The following is a 17,606-nucleotide window of genomic DNA, read 5'->3' on the forward strand; positions in this document are numbered from 1 at the left end:
TCACCGGCAGCAGATGAACATGTGCAGGTTCAAGATCTCAATTTGCGTCTTTGATGAAGCTGAGCCACGAGCCGTCATGTGCTGGTTGTGTCACTGTCACAAACTTTTCCATCTTTCGACACAGAAGGTTTCGTTAACAATAAAACTGCTCATCCTGTAACGATTATACCTAAAGACATCATTGTTAAATTTCAATGTAATACATACTTATACGATTAACCTTATACTTATAATTGGTCACTTCTAAGTGTGATTGATTTAATTTCATTTGATACATGGAGACATTAATCCTTGCCCAAAATAACAAGTTTTACTTTGAAGAATTATTACTTTTTGTGACCCTGGATTAAAGTTGTTGATCTGTTTTGTAATAATAATAATAATAAAAATAACTGTATTTGTATAGCACTTATCTAAACAAGGTTACAAAGCACTTCACAAAATACATGGCAAGAAAGAAATGAATAGAAATTACATCATAACATATTTGTATTGAGTCCTCAATTTTGTTTTTTGAGAAACCCAACAGTTCCCAAAATGAGCAATGAGCACTTTGGGTTGTTTTTATCATCATATTGGGACATTTCGTTTTTTATTTTTCCTTTATTTTTCCTTTATTTTACTGATATGTCATTTAATTTGAGTTATATTTTACTTATTTAATCCTGCATTGCAAAGTTTGACTCTTATTATCTATTAATAGCTGATTGTCTACGTATTCTGTATTTTTTGTTCTTGTTTCTTCTATGATTCAGATTTGTTTTGGAAACTTATCTTCGATATCCTTTTGTGACAGACAATACCCCCACACTAATAACCTCTGGAAAGATGTGACCTGATTTATTGTTGATAACAAAGACTCAAAGTTTTCTTTTTTATGGGAATATGTACTGTTTGGTCTAAATAAGAACTATAGTACAAAACTTTGAGAGTGCTTTGTTGTTAATTTGATCATTATATTAAGTATGCACTCCAAACCTTTATTTCTGGTTATTTAAACCAAACAACAAATTAGAGGCAAAAGTTTAACATGTCCCCTCTTGCAGGTTATTGAGATCTTGCTCAAATTTAGTCTGGTAACTAATTAGGATCCGTTTGTACTAAGCATTCAGTCAGATGTGTGACTAGGAGAATATACAATAATAAATAGTATAAAATTGACTCTCAGAGTTTAAAAGGCTTTAAAACATATTTCATCTATTGACAGCTGCAATTCTCCATATCTATGAGATTTGTATGTGAGTATAGGAGTATTCCTACTCTCTAATTACTTTGGGTTTGTCCTAAATTATCATTGTTTGTTCCTTTTACTAAGATCCTTTAGCAAAGACTCATTGGCTGATGCTGCTAATGATAAAAATGCTTTCTATATGATTATTGTTCAAGCAGAAAGTTATCATGTTTACTGTGGAACCTCAGGAGCTAATCATCATTGTGATATAATTAAATACCAACATGTGGTATTTGTGGGTGTGTTTGCATGTTCAGCAGAGGAAGGGTGAGAGGCTGCTGCTTTTGAAATGGGAGTGTCCTTTTGCAGGGTCATTCCCTCTTTCTGTCATTGCGTACTTTTAGTGGATCACTGGACCAGAAACTTTCTCAGACACAGAGCAGACACAAACACAGAGAGGTTCAAAGCAGGAGTTTATCATTCCCGACGTCATGGATTTATCTGAGCTGTTTTTCATTTCTCTCGGTGCAGCAGTTGTCGTTTACTATGGAGTGAAACTGCTGTTTTCCAGCAGGATGCTTTTTCCAAAACTATGGTTTCCACTGTCAAAGACATTCTTTACCTCAATGGGAGAGTGGGCAGGTGAGCTCTGTGTGTGTGTGTGTGTGTGTGTGTGTGTGTGTGTGTGTGTGTGTGTGTGTGTGTGTGTGTGTGTGTGTGTGTGTGTGTGTGTGTGTGTGGGGGCTGTTTGTCAGACCTACAGTCAGTGGGTTATACTGTGGTGAATAAATAAATGTGAAGACAGATGGGATATACAGCATAAGTTTTTGTACAACACACTGCATCATTGGAAAAGTCAACTCTACACTGTTTGCACTGGACTCATAAAACAACACAATGGCTCATGGGATGGTTTGATGATTGAAACCACACTAACTTAGTTACAAAGTCCAGTAGGATTGGTTGAATCAGTTTATACAGTCTGTTATGCAGTAAACACCCTGCACACACACTGTTCATACCCCAGTCAGGCAATGCTAACTTCTTGTATTGTGATAATACCTGTTCATAGTGACATGATCGTAACATCATTTATATCATATGATGACAAATGATTGGTTAATCTAAATAGCTGTAGAATGTCTCTCTAATTTTATTGGTTGCAAAATTGAATGCATCACTACACTGTATGTCATTTTCGGGCTTTTATTGACATCATGATAACGTCATTCCTACCAATATGATCATATTCTTTCATCTATATATGCTTCAGGTCATGTTTGAGCAGAGATGTGTGGATAAATACTTTTTTTAAATTATGCTGATGATGTCATTTTCTGACATCTGTGTGATTTCTTTATGATGGTGCTCATCATGTGACATCTTATGATCAACATAGGCTTTAAATTGTGTCTCTAATCCGATTATTTGCTGAGATATCTTGGAAAGTGTGTCACGCACTCACGCACTCACTCACTCACTCACTCACTCACTGACAGGGATGTAGCACGAGATCGTTGGTCCAGTAAAAACATTATTATATAAAGAAAAAGTGTAATTAATGTAACAGAACATTACATCTGAGTTTATTCACAAAATGTGAATTGCTGTTGTGTTTATGGTTTAATTATAATAATTGTATGACAAGGGTCAAACAAGTCAAACTGGTGTCATCAATGACAAATAGAAAACCGCCCTGCCTAACTAAAACATTTTAAGATGCAGGATGATAAGATGGCACAGGGAGTCGAACTTTTAACCTTTCTATAAACTGGAGAGATATCTCAATAATTTTTTTCCTAAATGCAAGTGAGGGCTCTGGCCCGGCCCTCAGCCCTCGGACCGCCTCCAAGTAATCACAATGAAACATTCCTCTGCAGGTCCCACAGCAGTCTCATCAACTTACCAGATTTCCTCTGGCATCTCCTGAAGAGGTTGTTCAGTCTCCCACAGTGCTAAAAGAAGCCTCATAAAAAACACAGAATACTGGGCTGATCTTTCCTTTCTTCCCCAAAGCCCACTTTGATTCCATTCCAGCACGGGGAAAAACAGCCATCAGAACACTATGTTCTGGGCTGCATCAACCCCTTCCCTCTGCATTCATTTTCTCTCCCAACAATTATAACCACATTTGCATGAGTTTTTTCCCTGTCTCCTTCAAACTTAGGTCTTTTCGGTCTCAAGTGGCCTCAGACGTGTTGTATTGGTCGATGATGACACATACATGGGAAGTGAATGTTTACAGTTACGTGCCTGTGTGATTGTCAGCACTTTATGTTTATGACAGTGCATGAGTACATGTGCCAGGAATATTAATTCATTATTAATCAGACATTGTATTTATGATAATGTTGATCCTATATGTTTTTTAAATATAAAACCATAAAACAATACAACTTGCATATTTCAGTCATTATGATTGTTTTGATACATGTGAGTACTGAATACTGATAGTGCCATTTGGTCAAGATACTTATTGATAATAAATTGATTGTGCTTCCATCCATTATTCCATTATCTATACTGCTTATTCTTTAAGGGTCTCAGGAGGAACTGGAGCCGATCCCAGCGGACATTGGGCACGAGGCGGGGTAAACCCTGAGCAGGTTGCAGGCGTATCACAAGTCCAACAGAGACAAACAACCATTCACAGCCACACTCACACCTATGGTTGATTCAGAGCTTCTAATCAACCCAATCCTGATTTGCAAGTCTTTGAACTGTGGGAGGAAGCGGGAGTACCCGGAGAATGACCATCCAGACACGGGGAGACCATGCAAACTCCACACAGAAAGACCCTGGCTGATCCAGGAATCGAACCGATAACCTTATTGCTGAGAACAACAGTGCCAACCACTATTTACTTTGGTTTAAACAAATGTTTTATTCCCTGTGGAAGCAATTGCCTGAAGAAGCTCAGTCAACATAGTAACTGCATGAGAACAAGGAAAATATCATTCTGGCACAAGGTGCCGTCTGGACAATTATGACAATGAGAAACAAATGGCTCTTCGTACCAAAAAAAAGATTCTGACTCATGTTTTCCTCAGTACTTTAATACTTTAATATCTCACTGGCAGTTATGATGCACTAAAACAAAATTAACTGTGTTGAAAAAACACAAACTAAAAGCAACTTCTGGGATATAAAATAGAGCAATCAAAATAAAACAAAACAAGCAGTGTGTGTATTTTATATAAGAAAAAGTAATCAGGTCTGTGGTTGTGTAACATTGTCACACTGACTGACCAATAGGAATCTGTGTCATTGTGTCACGATCCCCTCCTCTTTGAAGAAATGCTTCCAGAGGCATTTAAGACCACTGAACTCATAAAGGAAAAGGGCTATTATTCTGTAATTGTTTTTTTTATTGAATTCACCCAAACTGAGACTGGAGCAACCACCTACTTGAAAATTTATTTCCTGTGATATTAGCTGTGAAACGTTGTAAACAAGAGCATTTAAAAACTATAGCAAGGGTCTTTCTCGTCCATATGTATTTTATGAGAAGACCAGCAGGGTAATAATATCCAAGTTACTGAATTACAGAGCTAATTCAAGCTGAGCAGACAAACTGACGATGAGAGGACAGAGGTTAAATACACAAGATAAGTGGGCACAGACGTAGGAAACCAGACAATGACAGGAAGTAAAAGAACCAAAAGACACACAAGGTTAAAAAGCCAGGCTGGAAAGAGGGGTCAGTATATTTTTCTTTGTCGAATCTCATAAAATGTAAGTGTGGCAAGAGGGGTGTGCAAGACCTAATCCTTATAAATAAACAGGAGTGTGTCCAGGGACTTTAGGGGCCCCATGCAAAAGGCACCTGGGGGGCCCTACATCGAACCAAACCAAACCACCCCCCAAAAGAAACACATGATAACAAACCACATCATTCCAATCTTCAAACTATTCTTTTCCTATTAAAATGATAAACAAAGTGCAAACTGTGATACACATAAATACCAGTAAAGTAGGAACGTTTAAATGCAACATACCAGGCCCATCATACACACATTTAGATATTCTAGATCTTCTACTTCTCTGCAGCCCCCTCTCACCAATTGCCTGCTTTGCCCATCTTGTTGCAACGCCCCTGCAAAATAACATATCATCTATCACCTTGGACGGAACAATAGTCAAGTGATTCACACTGTTGTCTCACAGCAGGAAGATTCATGGGTCAGATCCTGGTTTGGCTGGGTGCTGTGGGTGGAGTCTACATGTTCTTCCTTTGTCTGCCTGGGTTTTCTCTGGCTTCCTCCCACAATCCAAGCATGCAGATCAGGGTTAGGTTAATTTAAGACTCTAGATTAGTAGTCTCCCTGTGTCTGGATGTTTTTTCTCCGGGTACTCCCGCTTCCTCCCCCAGTCCAAAGACATGCAAATTGGGATTGGGTTGATTGGAAGCTCTTAATTGAGCATAAGAGTGAGTGTGACTGTGAATGGTTGTTTGTCTCTGTATGTCAGCCCTGCAATGAGCTGGTGACCCTTCCAGGGCGACGCCGCCTCCAGCCCAATGTCAGCTGGGATAAACATCCCATAAAGTATTGTCATCTGATGATGTATTCACTTTCTAAGAAACACAGTAGTTTATACACATTTGAGCTTTCTGATTGTTTATTCAACTGAGGGCAAAACCTCTTCTTGCATTGTGCTGTCAGACTCATTCTCTCACTCCCATGATGACATAATTTTAAACCAATGCATCCCATCCCATTTAAAGTCTTCTACTCATTTAAATCTCCACCCTGGATCAGGCTCAGTTCAAAACAGACGCCTATCACTAACTAAATATGAGCCTGTGATGTTTGTATCTCGAGTCGAGGAGGAGATAGGAGAGAAGTGAGCGCTCAGAAACAAAAAGTTCCCGTTTGTTCTCAGCGGATTCTTTATCAGAAGTGGGGAACATGCTGTGTTAGTACACACTGTCTGAACAGGATGGGTTGGGTTTGGGTAAATACAAACACAAAATGCTCTTCCTCTGTGCAGCAGCAGAGGAAGAGAGATTAGGTTGTGCGGCTCGTATTCACAGTGCCTCCGGTGTTTAGAATGGAAACTACAGGACAATATGACAAGTGGTGGAAATCGATTAAAGGTTCAGTGTGTAGAATTTAGTGACATCTTGTGGTGAAGTTGCATGTTGCAGCTTAATACCCCTCACCCCACCCTCCCCTTTCAAACATTAAGGAGAACCTGTGGTAGCCTTCAGTTGTCATAAAAACTCAAAAGCTGTTTAGTTTGTCCAGTCTGGGCTACTGTAAAAAAAAACATGGCGGCCTCCATAGAGAGGACCCACTCCCACTGTAAATATAAAGTATTTAAATATAAAGAGCCCATTCTAGGGTAAAGAAAACAACAATTCATACAACTTAGATGAAACACACTAGTGAAAACATCACTAGGATTATTTTATATTCAATTTCTGTCAATAGATCCTTTTCATCTAAATCTTACACACTGGATCTTTAAAAGACTAATCCTGCATTCTTGTTTCAGTGGTGACCGGTGCTTCAGAAGGAATAGGGAGAGCGTACGCATTTGCAGTAAGTGAGAGTTTAAATAAAGTAACACTGCTTTTATTTTTATGAATGAAAACCATTTCTATGCTTAAAACATAAGTAGAAGGCAAAAAAGTTAATTAATTTTCAAATAGAAAGCACTTGTTATACACAACAGCATTTATGTGTATTAGATTGAATTAAATACATTAAATTAAAAACCAAGGCAACAAAGTCTGTATCTGAAGCTAGATAGATAGATAGATAGATTAGCTGATGTTTTTTGATGATACATTTTGCACATTGTACTTTTTTATTCACCACTGCACTGTATCATCCCTCAGCTGGCTGAGCGAGGAATGAACGTGGTTATCATGAGCAGAACCAAAGTAACATTGGACCAAGTAGCAAAGGAAATAGGTAAATACTTGCATTCTACTTTTACCTGTCTGTTAGATCTGCTGTAAAAGAACATAATTACAACTAATTATTCCAATATTACTAATATATTACCTTTTCGTTCTTCCCAGCTGATAAAACAGGGCAGAGGGTGAAAGTGATAGTGACGGACTTCACAAAGGAAAATGTCTTCGGTGAAATTAAGGATCAACTTGAGGATCTCAACATCGGGGTTTTAAGTTGGTCGTATTTTCTATTTTTCCACATAATGAAATTTTATTAATTTATTAATTGCACACATATAACTCAAATGAAAGAAAACGGTCATCACAAGTTATGCCTTTCCTTTTTCCTCAGTCAATAATGTTGGCATGTTGCCCACCTTCATCCCCAGCAAATTCCTGGAGTGTGCAGACCTGGATCAGGTCAGTGCTGCCTCTGCAGTTACACTTTAAGGTATCAGTAACAACAGAGAAATATGTTTAAATTCAGTGTTACTCATCACAATGTGAGGTGTGGATCCTCGAGCTGTAACAAATGCACTGAATGCACAGACAATTTCCCTATTTTAAAGAAAGCCTGGTTTACATTTGTGTTCGATTGCCAGCAGCCTCCCTCCCCCGTCTCTGCTGGAGCATTGCTGCATATCTTGGCATGTTTCTGCTGCCTGCATCAGTGGAACAGTGTGAAACCATTGAAAGGACTGTGCATCTAATCCGCCACGTGCATGCTCATCCACGTGCACATGCACAAGACAAACAAACCAGAGCCAAATCATAGAAAGCTCCAAACCAGAGCTGTAAAACTCTTTGAGAAACTGTCAACCACGAACCTACAGGTTATTTACATTTACACAACTTCCATTACATCACGATTTGCATTGTACATAACTTAAACCAGCACCCAGTTTCACATCAGATCTCCTCACCTAAATGTTCATTTTCAATGGTTCTTACATACAATCACACTTTTTTCTTCCTCAACCTGAAGCATTTTCTGTCCCTTCATTATCAACAAAGATACAGTAGTTTACTTAAAGGGTCTCATATGTATCTGTGCTTTCAGACAATTACCAAGGTGATAAACTGCAATGTGAAGACAATGGCCAAGGTAAGAGAACATAATTTATTTAGCTTATTTCAAACAAATGAACTCTAAATTACAGTTGTACTTGTACAGTCTCAGTGACAGAGATGAAGGATCAAAACAAAGAATATTGCACACTGTCCATCATTTCCTCTTTATTAGCAATGTCTCAGTCCTCACACCTCCATCAGGCCATCAGTATAATAATATATATATATGATAGTCACACTGCTGTGTATTCCTCCCAAACAAATGAACACTAACAACCCTATGAACATGTCTTCTTTTGTCTCCAGATGTGCAGAATAATCCTTCCAGGCATGGCCAACAGGTTTCCTTCCCATGTTTTCTTCATTAGATGTAATGTGTAGTACAATGAAAACATCACACGCTGATTAACATTGAGTTTCAATGGTTTCACCCTGTTTTTGCCACCACAGAGGAAAAGGGCTGATTGTGAATATTTCATCTGGAGTTGCTTGCATCCCTTTCCCCCTGTATACCCTGTATGCTGCGTCCAAGGTGAGTTTGATATCAACAGCTCATCCTTAAACTCATTAGATCATGTTGTATGATCTCTCATGTTATAACTCATGTTCCTGTAGGTGTTTGTGGAGAGAGTTTCTCAAGGTCTTCAAGCTGAATACAAAGATAAGGGGATTATAATACAGGTACTTTGATTGTTATTGCGACTTTAAATCAAACTAAGGAGGGATGAGGGGATAAACCCTTCTCACAACTTCCTCTCTTTCTTTCTTGCTTCCTCAGGCGGTCGCTCCGTTCGGGGTCTCCACTCGGATGGCCGCTTACCAACAAACCAACATAGTGACGCCGTCGCCGGAAGACTTCGTAAAAAGCTCCCTGCGATACCTGAGAGCTGGAGACAAAACACACGGCAGCGTCTGTCACACACTCATGGTACAACTCAATTACAATCATCTCATAATGTCAAGTATTAAATGACAAGGGACTGATCCGTCCCTCTGTGTGTGTGTGTGTGTGTGTGTGTGTGTGTGTGTGTGTGTGTGCATACAGGGCTGGATTCTGCAGTCTGTTCCTCTCAAGGTTCTCTATGCAGAGTCCATGTTACACAGCCTGCAGGACTATGTGAAGAAGAAACCCTCCATCCCTGCATCAAGTGCAACTTTTGAAAAAAAAAATAAATAAATAAACAGGAAGACTCACTTAAAGTAATTTGGCTCAAATATCTTAAAATATAAATGTGAAACTGGTCTCTACAAATCATCGTTTCGGTTTCTTGAACAAAGCGATGAATGGTCTAACTTGTAAAAGTAATATCAATAGGAATTCTAGCCACCGATGTGATATTTATTCTGTTTTTAGCGTTTGTTACATGGTTGGTAAACCACCCTCAGGAAAGCACATTTATGAATCGTTTGTTTTTTGTATGTAGTTTTTGTTTTCATCTATTTAATGTATTTTGCTCTTCTGTCCGTCCTGCATGGAGAGGGGTCATCACCACCTCTCTCTGAGGGTTCTACATTTTGTCCCCTAAAAAATATGGTCGTTTTTCCTCACACTAGTCGAGGGTTAAGGACAGAGGTCGCACCTTGTTAAGCTCTATAAGGACAAATTGTTATTTGTGAAAACGGGCTAAACAAATGAAATTTGATAAATGATTCATTTTTTTGTGTCTCTTGAATTTATTGTCATTTAAAGACATCATGTCCACAATGAGTCAACTCTGTGGCAGTGATGTCCCAAAATTATATTTCATCTTATTACCTTACCTTACGTTATTTTTGGCCCATTCATCTGCTCCATTTTATTGAAAGGTTGACATAAATAGAATCTTTTTTTCCCCATTTTTTACCTGCATGTCCCTCTGTGTATTTGTGTATATTTCCATTCTTATATTTCAGTGTAAAGGTAAATAAGGTTGTATATAGGAAATATAAGTTGTACTGTAACTGTAGCTGCTGACGGTGATTTTATTCACCAACCACACCAACGTCAGATATCAAATCTTTACTTTTATAAACCCCACAGGCCACAGTTGATACTCTCAATACATCTTTGGACAGTTATATTGGTGCAATAAACTATATAATGATTTAATATGAATCCCAGCTTGGCGGCAGGTTTTTCTTTGTGGAGTTTGCATGTTATCCTCGTGTCTGTGTGGGTTTTTACTCCAGAAGTGTAGGTGTGAATGTTTGTGTAAAGTGTTATTTGTCTCTATAAGTCAGCTGTGTGATACGCTGGTGACGTGTCCAGCCTCTCGTCCAATGTCAGCTGCGAACATCTAAATTGTCACAATAAAAGTGGTGGGAAATATTTTGGTTGATCATGGACGCACGTACAATGGCTTCATTGCGGATAAACCAGGGGGATGATCGCAGAGTTTTCTAATTCCATTCTGCACCATAGACTGTATATAAAAAGCTTTAAGATAGGTTAGATATTTTTCGGAGCATATATCCTTTAATGATTGAATAGTAAGTGTGAAATGGGGAAAGAGAGCAGGGAAGACACACAGCAAAGGGCCGGGTCGGAATCGAACCTGCAGCCTGTGCAGGAGGACTCAAGGCTCCGTCTAGGGATGTTTTAATACTGTATTTAGATTAGTTACATTTGTTCAAATGTCTTTAAAATCTAAATAAAAACAATGACCTTGACTCAACGCATGTGGCTAATCAGTGACGCTGACAGGTTTTGGTGTGTGTGTGTGTGTGTGTACCCAGTTCCCCATAGTCATAAATCTTGAATATGGGTGATAATGAGTCTGGAGCCTGGAAATGTTAAATTCTGTTATCCCCCCCCACACACACACACCATGTTGTAAGACACACACATACACACACAGACGCACCTGTTACTGTCATTAGCATCCCTCTCCCCCTCTGAGATGGAGGAAACAGTCGATCGGATGAGTGCGCCAGCAGACGACTTTTCTACAGTGTCAGTCACAGTTCTGATTTCCACAAAACCAGTCGGAGCTGGAAGTGAACTGATGAGTTTCTACCTGAGAAATGGGGGAATGCACTGGAGACCTGGGTTTGATGGCCTGCTGCTTACAGGATGATGTACAGTGTTTAAAGCATGCACGACCCTCCCCATACCCGTGCACGCACACATGCAGGAGCAGACGCACAGATACAGCTATTTAAGTTAGTGCGTGCCAGCGACATGTTTGACCTGAAAGAGTCACTAATCACGGGGTGACCAGGCTGTTTAGACAGCCGTGATGAACGATCCTCCCCTGAGAGATAGTGCAGGCTGCAGGAAAAGTGGCTTGTGAAAGAGAGGGGAGGTCAGAGTGACCCTGGGCTCAGATGATACGTGCGCAGACTGAATGTTTGAAAAAAGGAAGGTCATCAACACGTATGAATAAAAGTATTTACTCAGCTCATGTGATGTTGACGGAGACAGTAACTGAACATTTGCAATAATTCAATGAAATCATATAAAATGTCTAGTAACACTGCAGGTTGGTGAATAACAGTCCGTAGTAATTAAAGGAAACCAAAATAACTAATACTTTTTGCTGAAGTTAAATGTTTCACTTTCTTTAGGCAGAGTAAATAAGATGTGTTAGTCTTGTGAATATTTTAAATATACTGTGATTTTGTTTCATGTCTCTCCGTATTGACAGGAAATCTCTGAATGTCCTCCTGTATTTTTTCATGGGGTTGAAATATTTTGTTTAAAATAACCTTCCCTAAGATTGATGGATATCTTTTGCACCATTTTTCTTGGAAACTAAACTTGTAAAAGATAAAACTGTCATTGAGCAGAGATTTGGCTACACAGCATGATTCTGTAATGATAACAATAACAGCCGTAATGGGCAACTGTAAAAACACAGAGATTAACGCTGCAAAACAATTATAAGTATACACACCGAATACAATTACATCAAAATAAAACTGTGAAAGAAATAAGATAAAACAATAATGACGATGTCAGCGAAAGGGGTTCAGGGCCAAAGCCATTTGGAAAATATCTGATAGCTGTTACCTGATTGTGAAGCAAGTGCATATCTGAAACAAACACATGTTGTGAAAAGACAAACAGTGAAAACCTTATGCACACATGCACAAGTGCGTTTGCCTTATGCTGGAATACTGACATTACCACGCATTTATTCTTCTGCTGTGTGTTTATTACACTTGGCATCAGCTCCAACATGGTGACAACAGTAAATCAGAAAAGTGAATTTATGTTTTTTTTTTAACAATGTGAAAGATCTAAACTACGCCAATAAACAGACTGATGACAATGACCCTTGTTTTCCTGGACTCCTTTTCCCTTTATTATGTACTATGGGACCCGAGACTGTTTGTTTATCACAGAAACATGATGCTGGAGCCATCAATCTAAATGTCAACAAAGATCTCAGGGACAAAAGGGGGACAATTTAGTTTCCAGACACCATGGGAGTACTGTAGGCCTACATACAATGTAGTATTGTCATGTCAAGTCAGTTCTATTGGTTTTTAATGACTGTGTAACAAGTTATATCTGTATTTATTTATTTTAATTACAGCTGTGATTACGGTAAATAAATACATTTATATCACCTTAAATCTAGATTCTCCTTTGATAAACAGCACAAATCACCTATTACCCTTAGATCACTGGAGAGTCTATACAGTTTGTTTTACACAAAAATCCAGTTGATAGCCTATATATGATGATTTGTTAAAATATATCCATGTTCACTGTCTCTCAAGACAAATTCTCCTATGATGGTGGTAACTTTTAATATGACCACCAGAGGGCACAAAATGCAAAGTTTCACAGTTCTGATCACTGTAGTTTGCAGCCAGGAGACACAGACACACACACACAAACGTTTGTACAGCTATCTTAGTGAGGACCTTCATTGACATAATACATCCCCTAGCCCCTTACCCTAACCCTAACCATCCAAACTAAATGCCTAACTCTAACCCTTAACCTAACCTAAACCTAATTATAACCCTAACCCTAAAACCAAGTCTTAACCCCCAAACAGTCCATTAAAGGGGGGGGGGGGGGTCAAAATGTCCTTACTTTCCCAAAATGTCCTCACTCCGTTGGTTATATGCTCAACTGGTCCTCACAAAGACAGCTGTACAAACACACACACACACAAGGCCCTCAGAAATGACCTCAGTAGAAGGAGGCTTCGGTCCCCATGATGTCCACTAGTCCTGACAAGGTTAGTGTTTACACACACACACACACACACACACACACACACACACACACACACACACACACACACACACACACACACACACACACACACACACACACACACACACACACACACACACACACACACACACACACACACACACACACGAAGAGCTGGAGTATTTCTTATGGGTGATGACAACCTGCAGCTTATCAAAAAGCCCACAATATTTCTGTGGAGCAGATGTTGTTACTGATAATGTCACAGTGAACACAGTGGAACTACAGCACAAGTCAGGAGAAACACAAAACTGGTTAAAATACAACCAGTCATCAGAACGTCTTCTTGTAAAAAAAAATTTTTTAAAGTACTGGTGCAATTTAATGCAACGTCGCGGCTCTACAACTCTGGGAATTTCCATGAGGTGTGTTGTGTATATTCCTTCACCTGCAGCTAAAATGAAAAGTTGTTTACCTTGATCAGAGCTGGGACTTTCCTCACCTGAGGTGCTTCGCAATTTAATGGAGCAAACACATAATGACGCCTTTTAATTTCAAAGTTTCAAAATCTCCCTGACATCAAATGAAGAGCTCAGAATTGAGATGTCAGTGTTACTACTTTCCTAATAGCAGGTTATATGTAGCCAAGAAAGTTTTCCTCCTGTGCAGACCATCGATGTGGGGGAGCTACACGTCTTCTGCACTTGCAGATGAATGGTTTTACCATCAGTGGGATCTTATTTTAACACAAACATAAAGTGAAAGTGGCTTCAACACGTCTAACACCTTTAGCAGATGAGGGATTCGTCAAGGTAGGGGTCACTGGAAAGGCATTGTTTTAGTTTCAGAGGATGATTGTTGGTCATGTGGGTGGTCAGGGCTCCGAGGACGGTCTCTTTGTGCAGAACGTGAGTGTGTGTGTGAAAGAAAAGGAGAGAGGTGCTGCCTTTGAGGATGCTCCCCGTGCGATTCCTCTCTCCTCCTCCTCGGACACTGCTTGCTTGTTGTCTCAGTAAACAGAAGGGTCCAGAGATGATCCAAGACAAGCACACAGCCACTGCAGCCCACCCAGGAGCCAAGGTCAGGATCACTAACCTGCAAACACACACTCACACACACACACTGAACCCACCTCGCACATTATTATCCAGGTTGAACCAGGAGTTTTGAGACTGGAACTCATTCACCTTGTTGCTTGAAATCCAGTTTAGAGCAAAGATTAATTTCCCCCAACACTAATGCTGAACTCTCAATAAAAACATTTAAGTGTATTATCGGAAAATAGCCTATATGCATTTTTGACTTCATATTTCCTTCAGCGGCTTCTCTCTCTGTGTTTTCCATCTCCTGAATGTGCTGTGCTTGCCAGTGTGACACCCCAGCATAAATATTTGAATATTTACACTAGAATGATGATTATACTAGTTGAAATATTTCTGTGACATAATTACCACCTTGTCTCTCAGACTCTGCTGACGTGCACACACACAGATACATTCTTCCAGAGGAGTCTCTGGGTATAGGGGGGTAATTATTTCTCACAGGAGTAATAATACCTACCACTTTCACTCTCCTATTCCAGGATGGAGGTCTTTGAAACTCAAGGAGATAATTCCAACCCTTCATCTGCGCCAAAAAGTAGTCAGAGACGGGCTGCGCTGTCGAGAACTGATGAGAAAGGGTAAAAAAGAAGAGTTTAGGAGGGAAAGATGTGAAAAAGGGGGGGGGAAGAGGAGGCCGGTGACTCCTCTGACAGCCCAGCGCTCACATATGGCCGGGCTTTGCTTGTATAGCCTCACTTCAAGGCGACGGGCCCTGCAAACATAAACAGTAGAGAGGCTGCAGCTGGAGCAAGGGAGGCAGCCGCTTGCTTACCGAGACTCCTCTACACTAAACAATGGATCAAGTGACGCACAGGCCCTTGGCAGCGCAACAGAGACGCAGACGGCCTCGGAAAAAAACCTTTCTTCTTTACGTTTATATCTCCGCTCTCTCAATATTTACCCCATGGGACAACACACACAATTTTCCATTCGTTTTGCTCAGAAAAGGACCAAAAGATTTGACCTCCTCCTCCGTCTCTATGTGTCCCTCCACCTTCAGGAGACAACAGGAGAGGACAAGTGTCCTTCTGTGCATAACTTTTGGAAATGAGACGACTGTGCACAGCTCTGACTACACTTTTAATCAGTTAGTCATAGCTGGAGCTGCGTACAGGTGTTGGGAGTGAATACATTTCAGCTTAAGTTTTGCACAGATTCATTGATATTCACACGCACGGCCTGATGTGTGTCGCCGTGTTGAGGAGAAGGAGGATTAGTCTCTCATAGGGAGCGTATTAATGCATAAGAAACTGTGTGTGTATCTGCGGTATATCTCTTTTATGACGGGGCACAGTGGGGAACGGAAGGGCCCAGGAGCCAGTGAATTAACCCAAATTACAGCCAACAGTTGCCTGGGTAACTGGAGAGGAATGAGGGGCAAATGGTGTGTAATTTCCTAATGAAGGGGGGGGGGCTCCTCAGCCTGTTACCGTAACAACAGGAGGACTCTGTACCCCCCTAGTTGTTTTGCTTGCTGAGTCACCGAAAAGTTCATTTTATGGGCTGTAGATGCAAACTATTTTTCCTGTTCCCACATTAACACCTATGGTGGTTATTTAAATAAATCTAATATATTTAATGACAGTTTCATTAATTACAGATTTATACAGCAACTGTATTTCTTGAACCTTAAAGGCCCGGCAGCTCACTTTCTGACTCAGCTCATTCACATGACTGAAGATATCACACACGAAAACAGTTTTTCTGCTTATATTTTAACAGATTTGGTTTTTAGAGATTGGATTTCTGAATTTGTGATTTTGTCTTGGCTCTTCTCACTGGGCGGGCTCAGTTAGAATGAAGACATCATGCACTTCTGTGCACCAATCAGGATTTAGCAACATTGAAATTGGAATTGGATGAGAATCGGCCTGGGTTGTTTGGTTCCTGTCAGTCAAGTGGGATGAGCCAACATTCCTGAGCATAACAATTTTAAAGTCACAGTGAAAGATATGTTAAAAGATTACAAGCCAACCTTAATGTGACAAAGTTTGTTATGCAATGAGTGAAGATTATTAAATTAACTTTTCATGAAGGTTTTAAGAACTGTCAAGAACAGTTTTATATGGCAAAGTCCCTGCAAAACCCAAATGATAAATGTATGACTTTTTATGACAAAAAGTTTTAGTTTATAAAAAATTCCACATGTATATACCACATGCAAAGATATAACAGAGCAACTAACACAGGATGAAATATTCTGATTTACTTTTGTTTTACTTAAACTTTTACCTTAAAGCAACACCATTTCACTTTTACTGAGAAACAGCGCCCTCTGCAGCCACAGGTGGTGATTCATTCTGTTGGGCTCCATGTCCGAGCATTTACCTAAAAAACAAGGCCTACGAATCTCTGGACCACAGTTCTGAAAGTGTAGTCCCACTCACTGAACTGAAACACGACCGTGGATATTTCCCATGATCCCCGGCTTCCTGAACCAGAAGAGCTGCTGCTGTAACAAACACCCCGAAAGTCTGTTTAGAATTCTTGATATTTCAAGCTTCCTCACTGAAAATCAAAGATAAACACGCGTTTTTAATGACTTACAAGTCTTTTTAACTGATCCACAGTTCAGCATTACTCTTAAACTCGCTTGACTTGGCATCGTTCTCCCTATTTTATGTCAGTGTACCGTCAATTTTTTTTTTTCGGTTAAAAATCTGCAGAGTGTTCCCTTTAAGATATACAAAATATTTATAAATACTTAAAATCTGAAGCCAAGTTTGCAGCGATTTAATGCATCTGTCCGAGAGCTAATTCTTGACGGCAACAGTTCGCAGACCTTCTCAACGCACTGCGGTGAGAAGGTCTGGAAACCTGAGTCTGGAGGCCCGGGTCAGCAGGGGTCAACACTCATTCACAGCTTTTTACTAATCAAATCAAACGAGGTGTCACAGTCTGACTTCTGCAAATAAACTTTGAGGGCCGGGGGGCCGTCCCTCTGCCGCTGCGTCTCCGTCTAATTTATATCAGAATCACACACACTCAGGTTATAAAGGCAGGAAATATAAACAGACTTCTCCCTGTGTAGTTCACACAAGGAGACAAGACAAGTGGACAAATATACCGACTCTTTGGTGGCATTTCTCCTCAGTCCTTTAAGTTGTGAGAAATCGCACCACACAGCATGAAATACAACTAAATACATAATCATCTGACAACTTTGAGACAGTCACCGATCACTCAGGGAGCTTGTACGTC

General features: G+C 39.9%; 1 protein-coding gene across 2 annotated transcripts; it reads left to right on the forward strand.

Annotated features, from left to right (window-relative positions):
• The first annotated feature begins 1,594 nt into the window (after positions 1–1,594).
• On the forward strand, positions 1,595–9,691 carry hsd17b3 (hydroxysteroid (17-beta) dehydrogenase 3). Of its 2 annotated transcripts, XM_034595919.1 has the most exons (12): positions 1,616–1,813; positions 3,719–3,762; positions 6,671–6,717; positions 7,017–7,092; positions 7,203–7,310; positions 7,429–7,496; positions 8,137–8,181; positions 8,454–8,488; positions 8,598–8,679; positions 8,763–8,828; positions 8,926–9,075; positions 9,193–9,691. In XM_034595919.1, the coding sequence occupies exons 1-12, from the start codon at positions 1,764–1,766 to the stop codon at positions 9,322–9,324; spliced, it is 903 nt and encodes a 300-aa protein (XP_034451810.1). In that variant the 5' UTR covers positions 1,616–1,763; the 3' UTR covers positions 9,325–9,691. The 2 variants fall into 2 exon arrangements, with proteins under 2 accessions (XP_034451809.1, XP_034451810.1); XM_034595918.1 differs by lacking the exon at positions 3,719–3,762 and having other exon boundaries at positions 1,595–1,813.
• The last annotated feature ends 7,915 nt before the right edge of the window (positions 9,692–17,606 follow it).

This window comes from Hippoglossus hippoglossus, chromosome 9 (genome assembly GCF_009819705.1).
Source record: "Hippoglossus hippoglossus isolate fHipHip1 chromosome 9, fHipHip1.pri, whole genome shotgun sequence".
Taxonomy (NCBI): domain Eukaryota; kingdom Metazoa; phylum Chordata; class Actinopteri; order Pleuronectiformes; family Pleuronectidae; genus Hippoglossus; species Hippoglossus hippoglossus.

Excerpts from the sequence above, each read along its gene's own strand:
- hsd17b3 (XM_034595918.1), top strand. The coding sequence starts at position 1,663 with ATGGATTTATCTGAGCTGTTTTTCATTTCTCTCGGTGCAGCAGTTGTC. Across the intron at positions 8,182-8,453 it reads ATGTGAAGACAATGGCCAAG|ATGTGCAGAATAATCCTTCC; the intron begins GTAAGAGAACAT and ends TTTTGTCTCCAG. Across the intron at positions 8,829-8,925 it reads ATAAGGGGATTATAATACAG|GCGGTCGCTCCGTTCGGGGT; the intron begins GTACTTTGATTG and ends TTGCTTCCTCAG.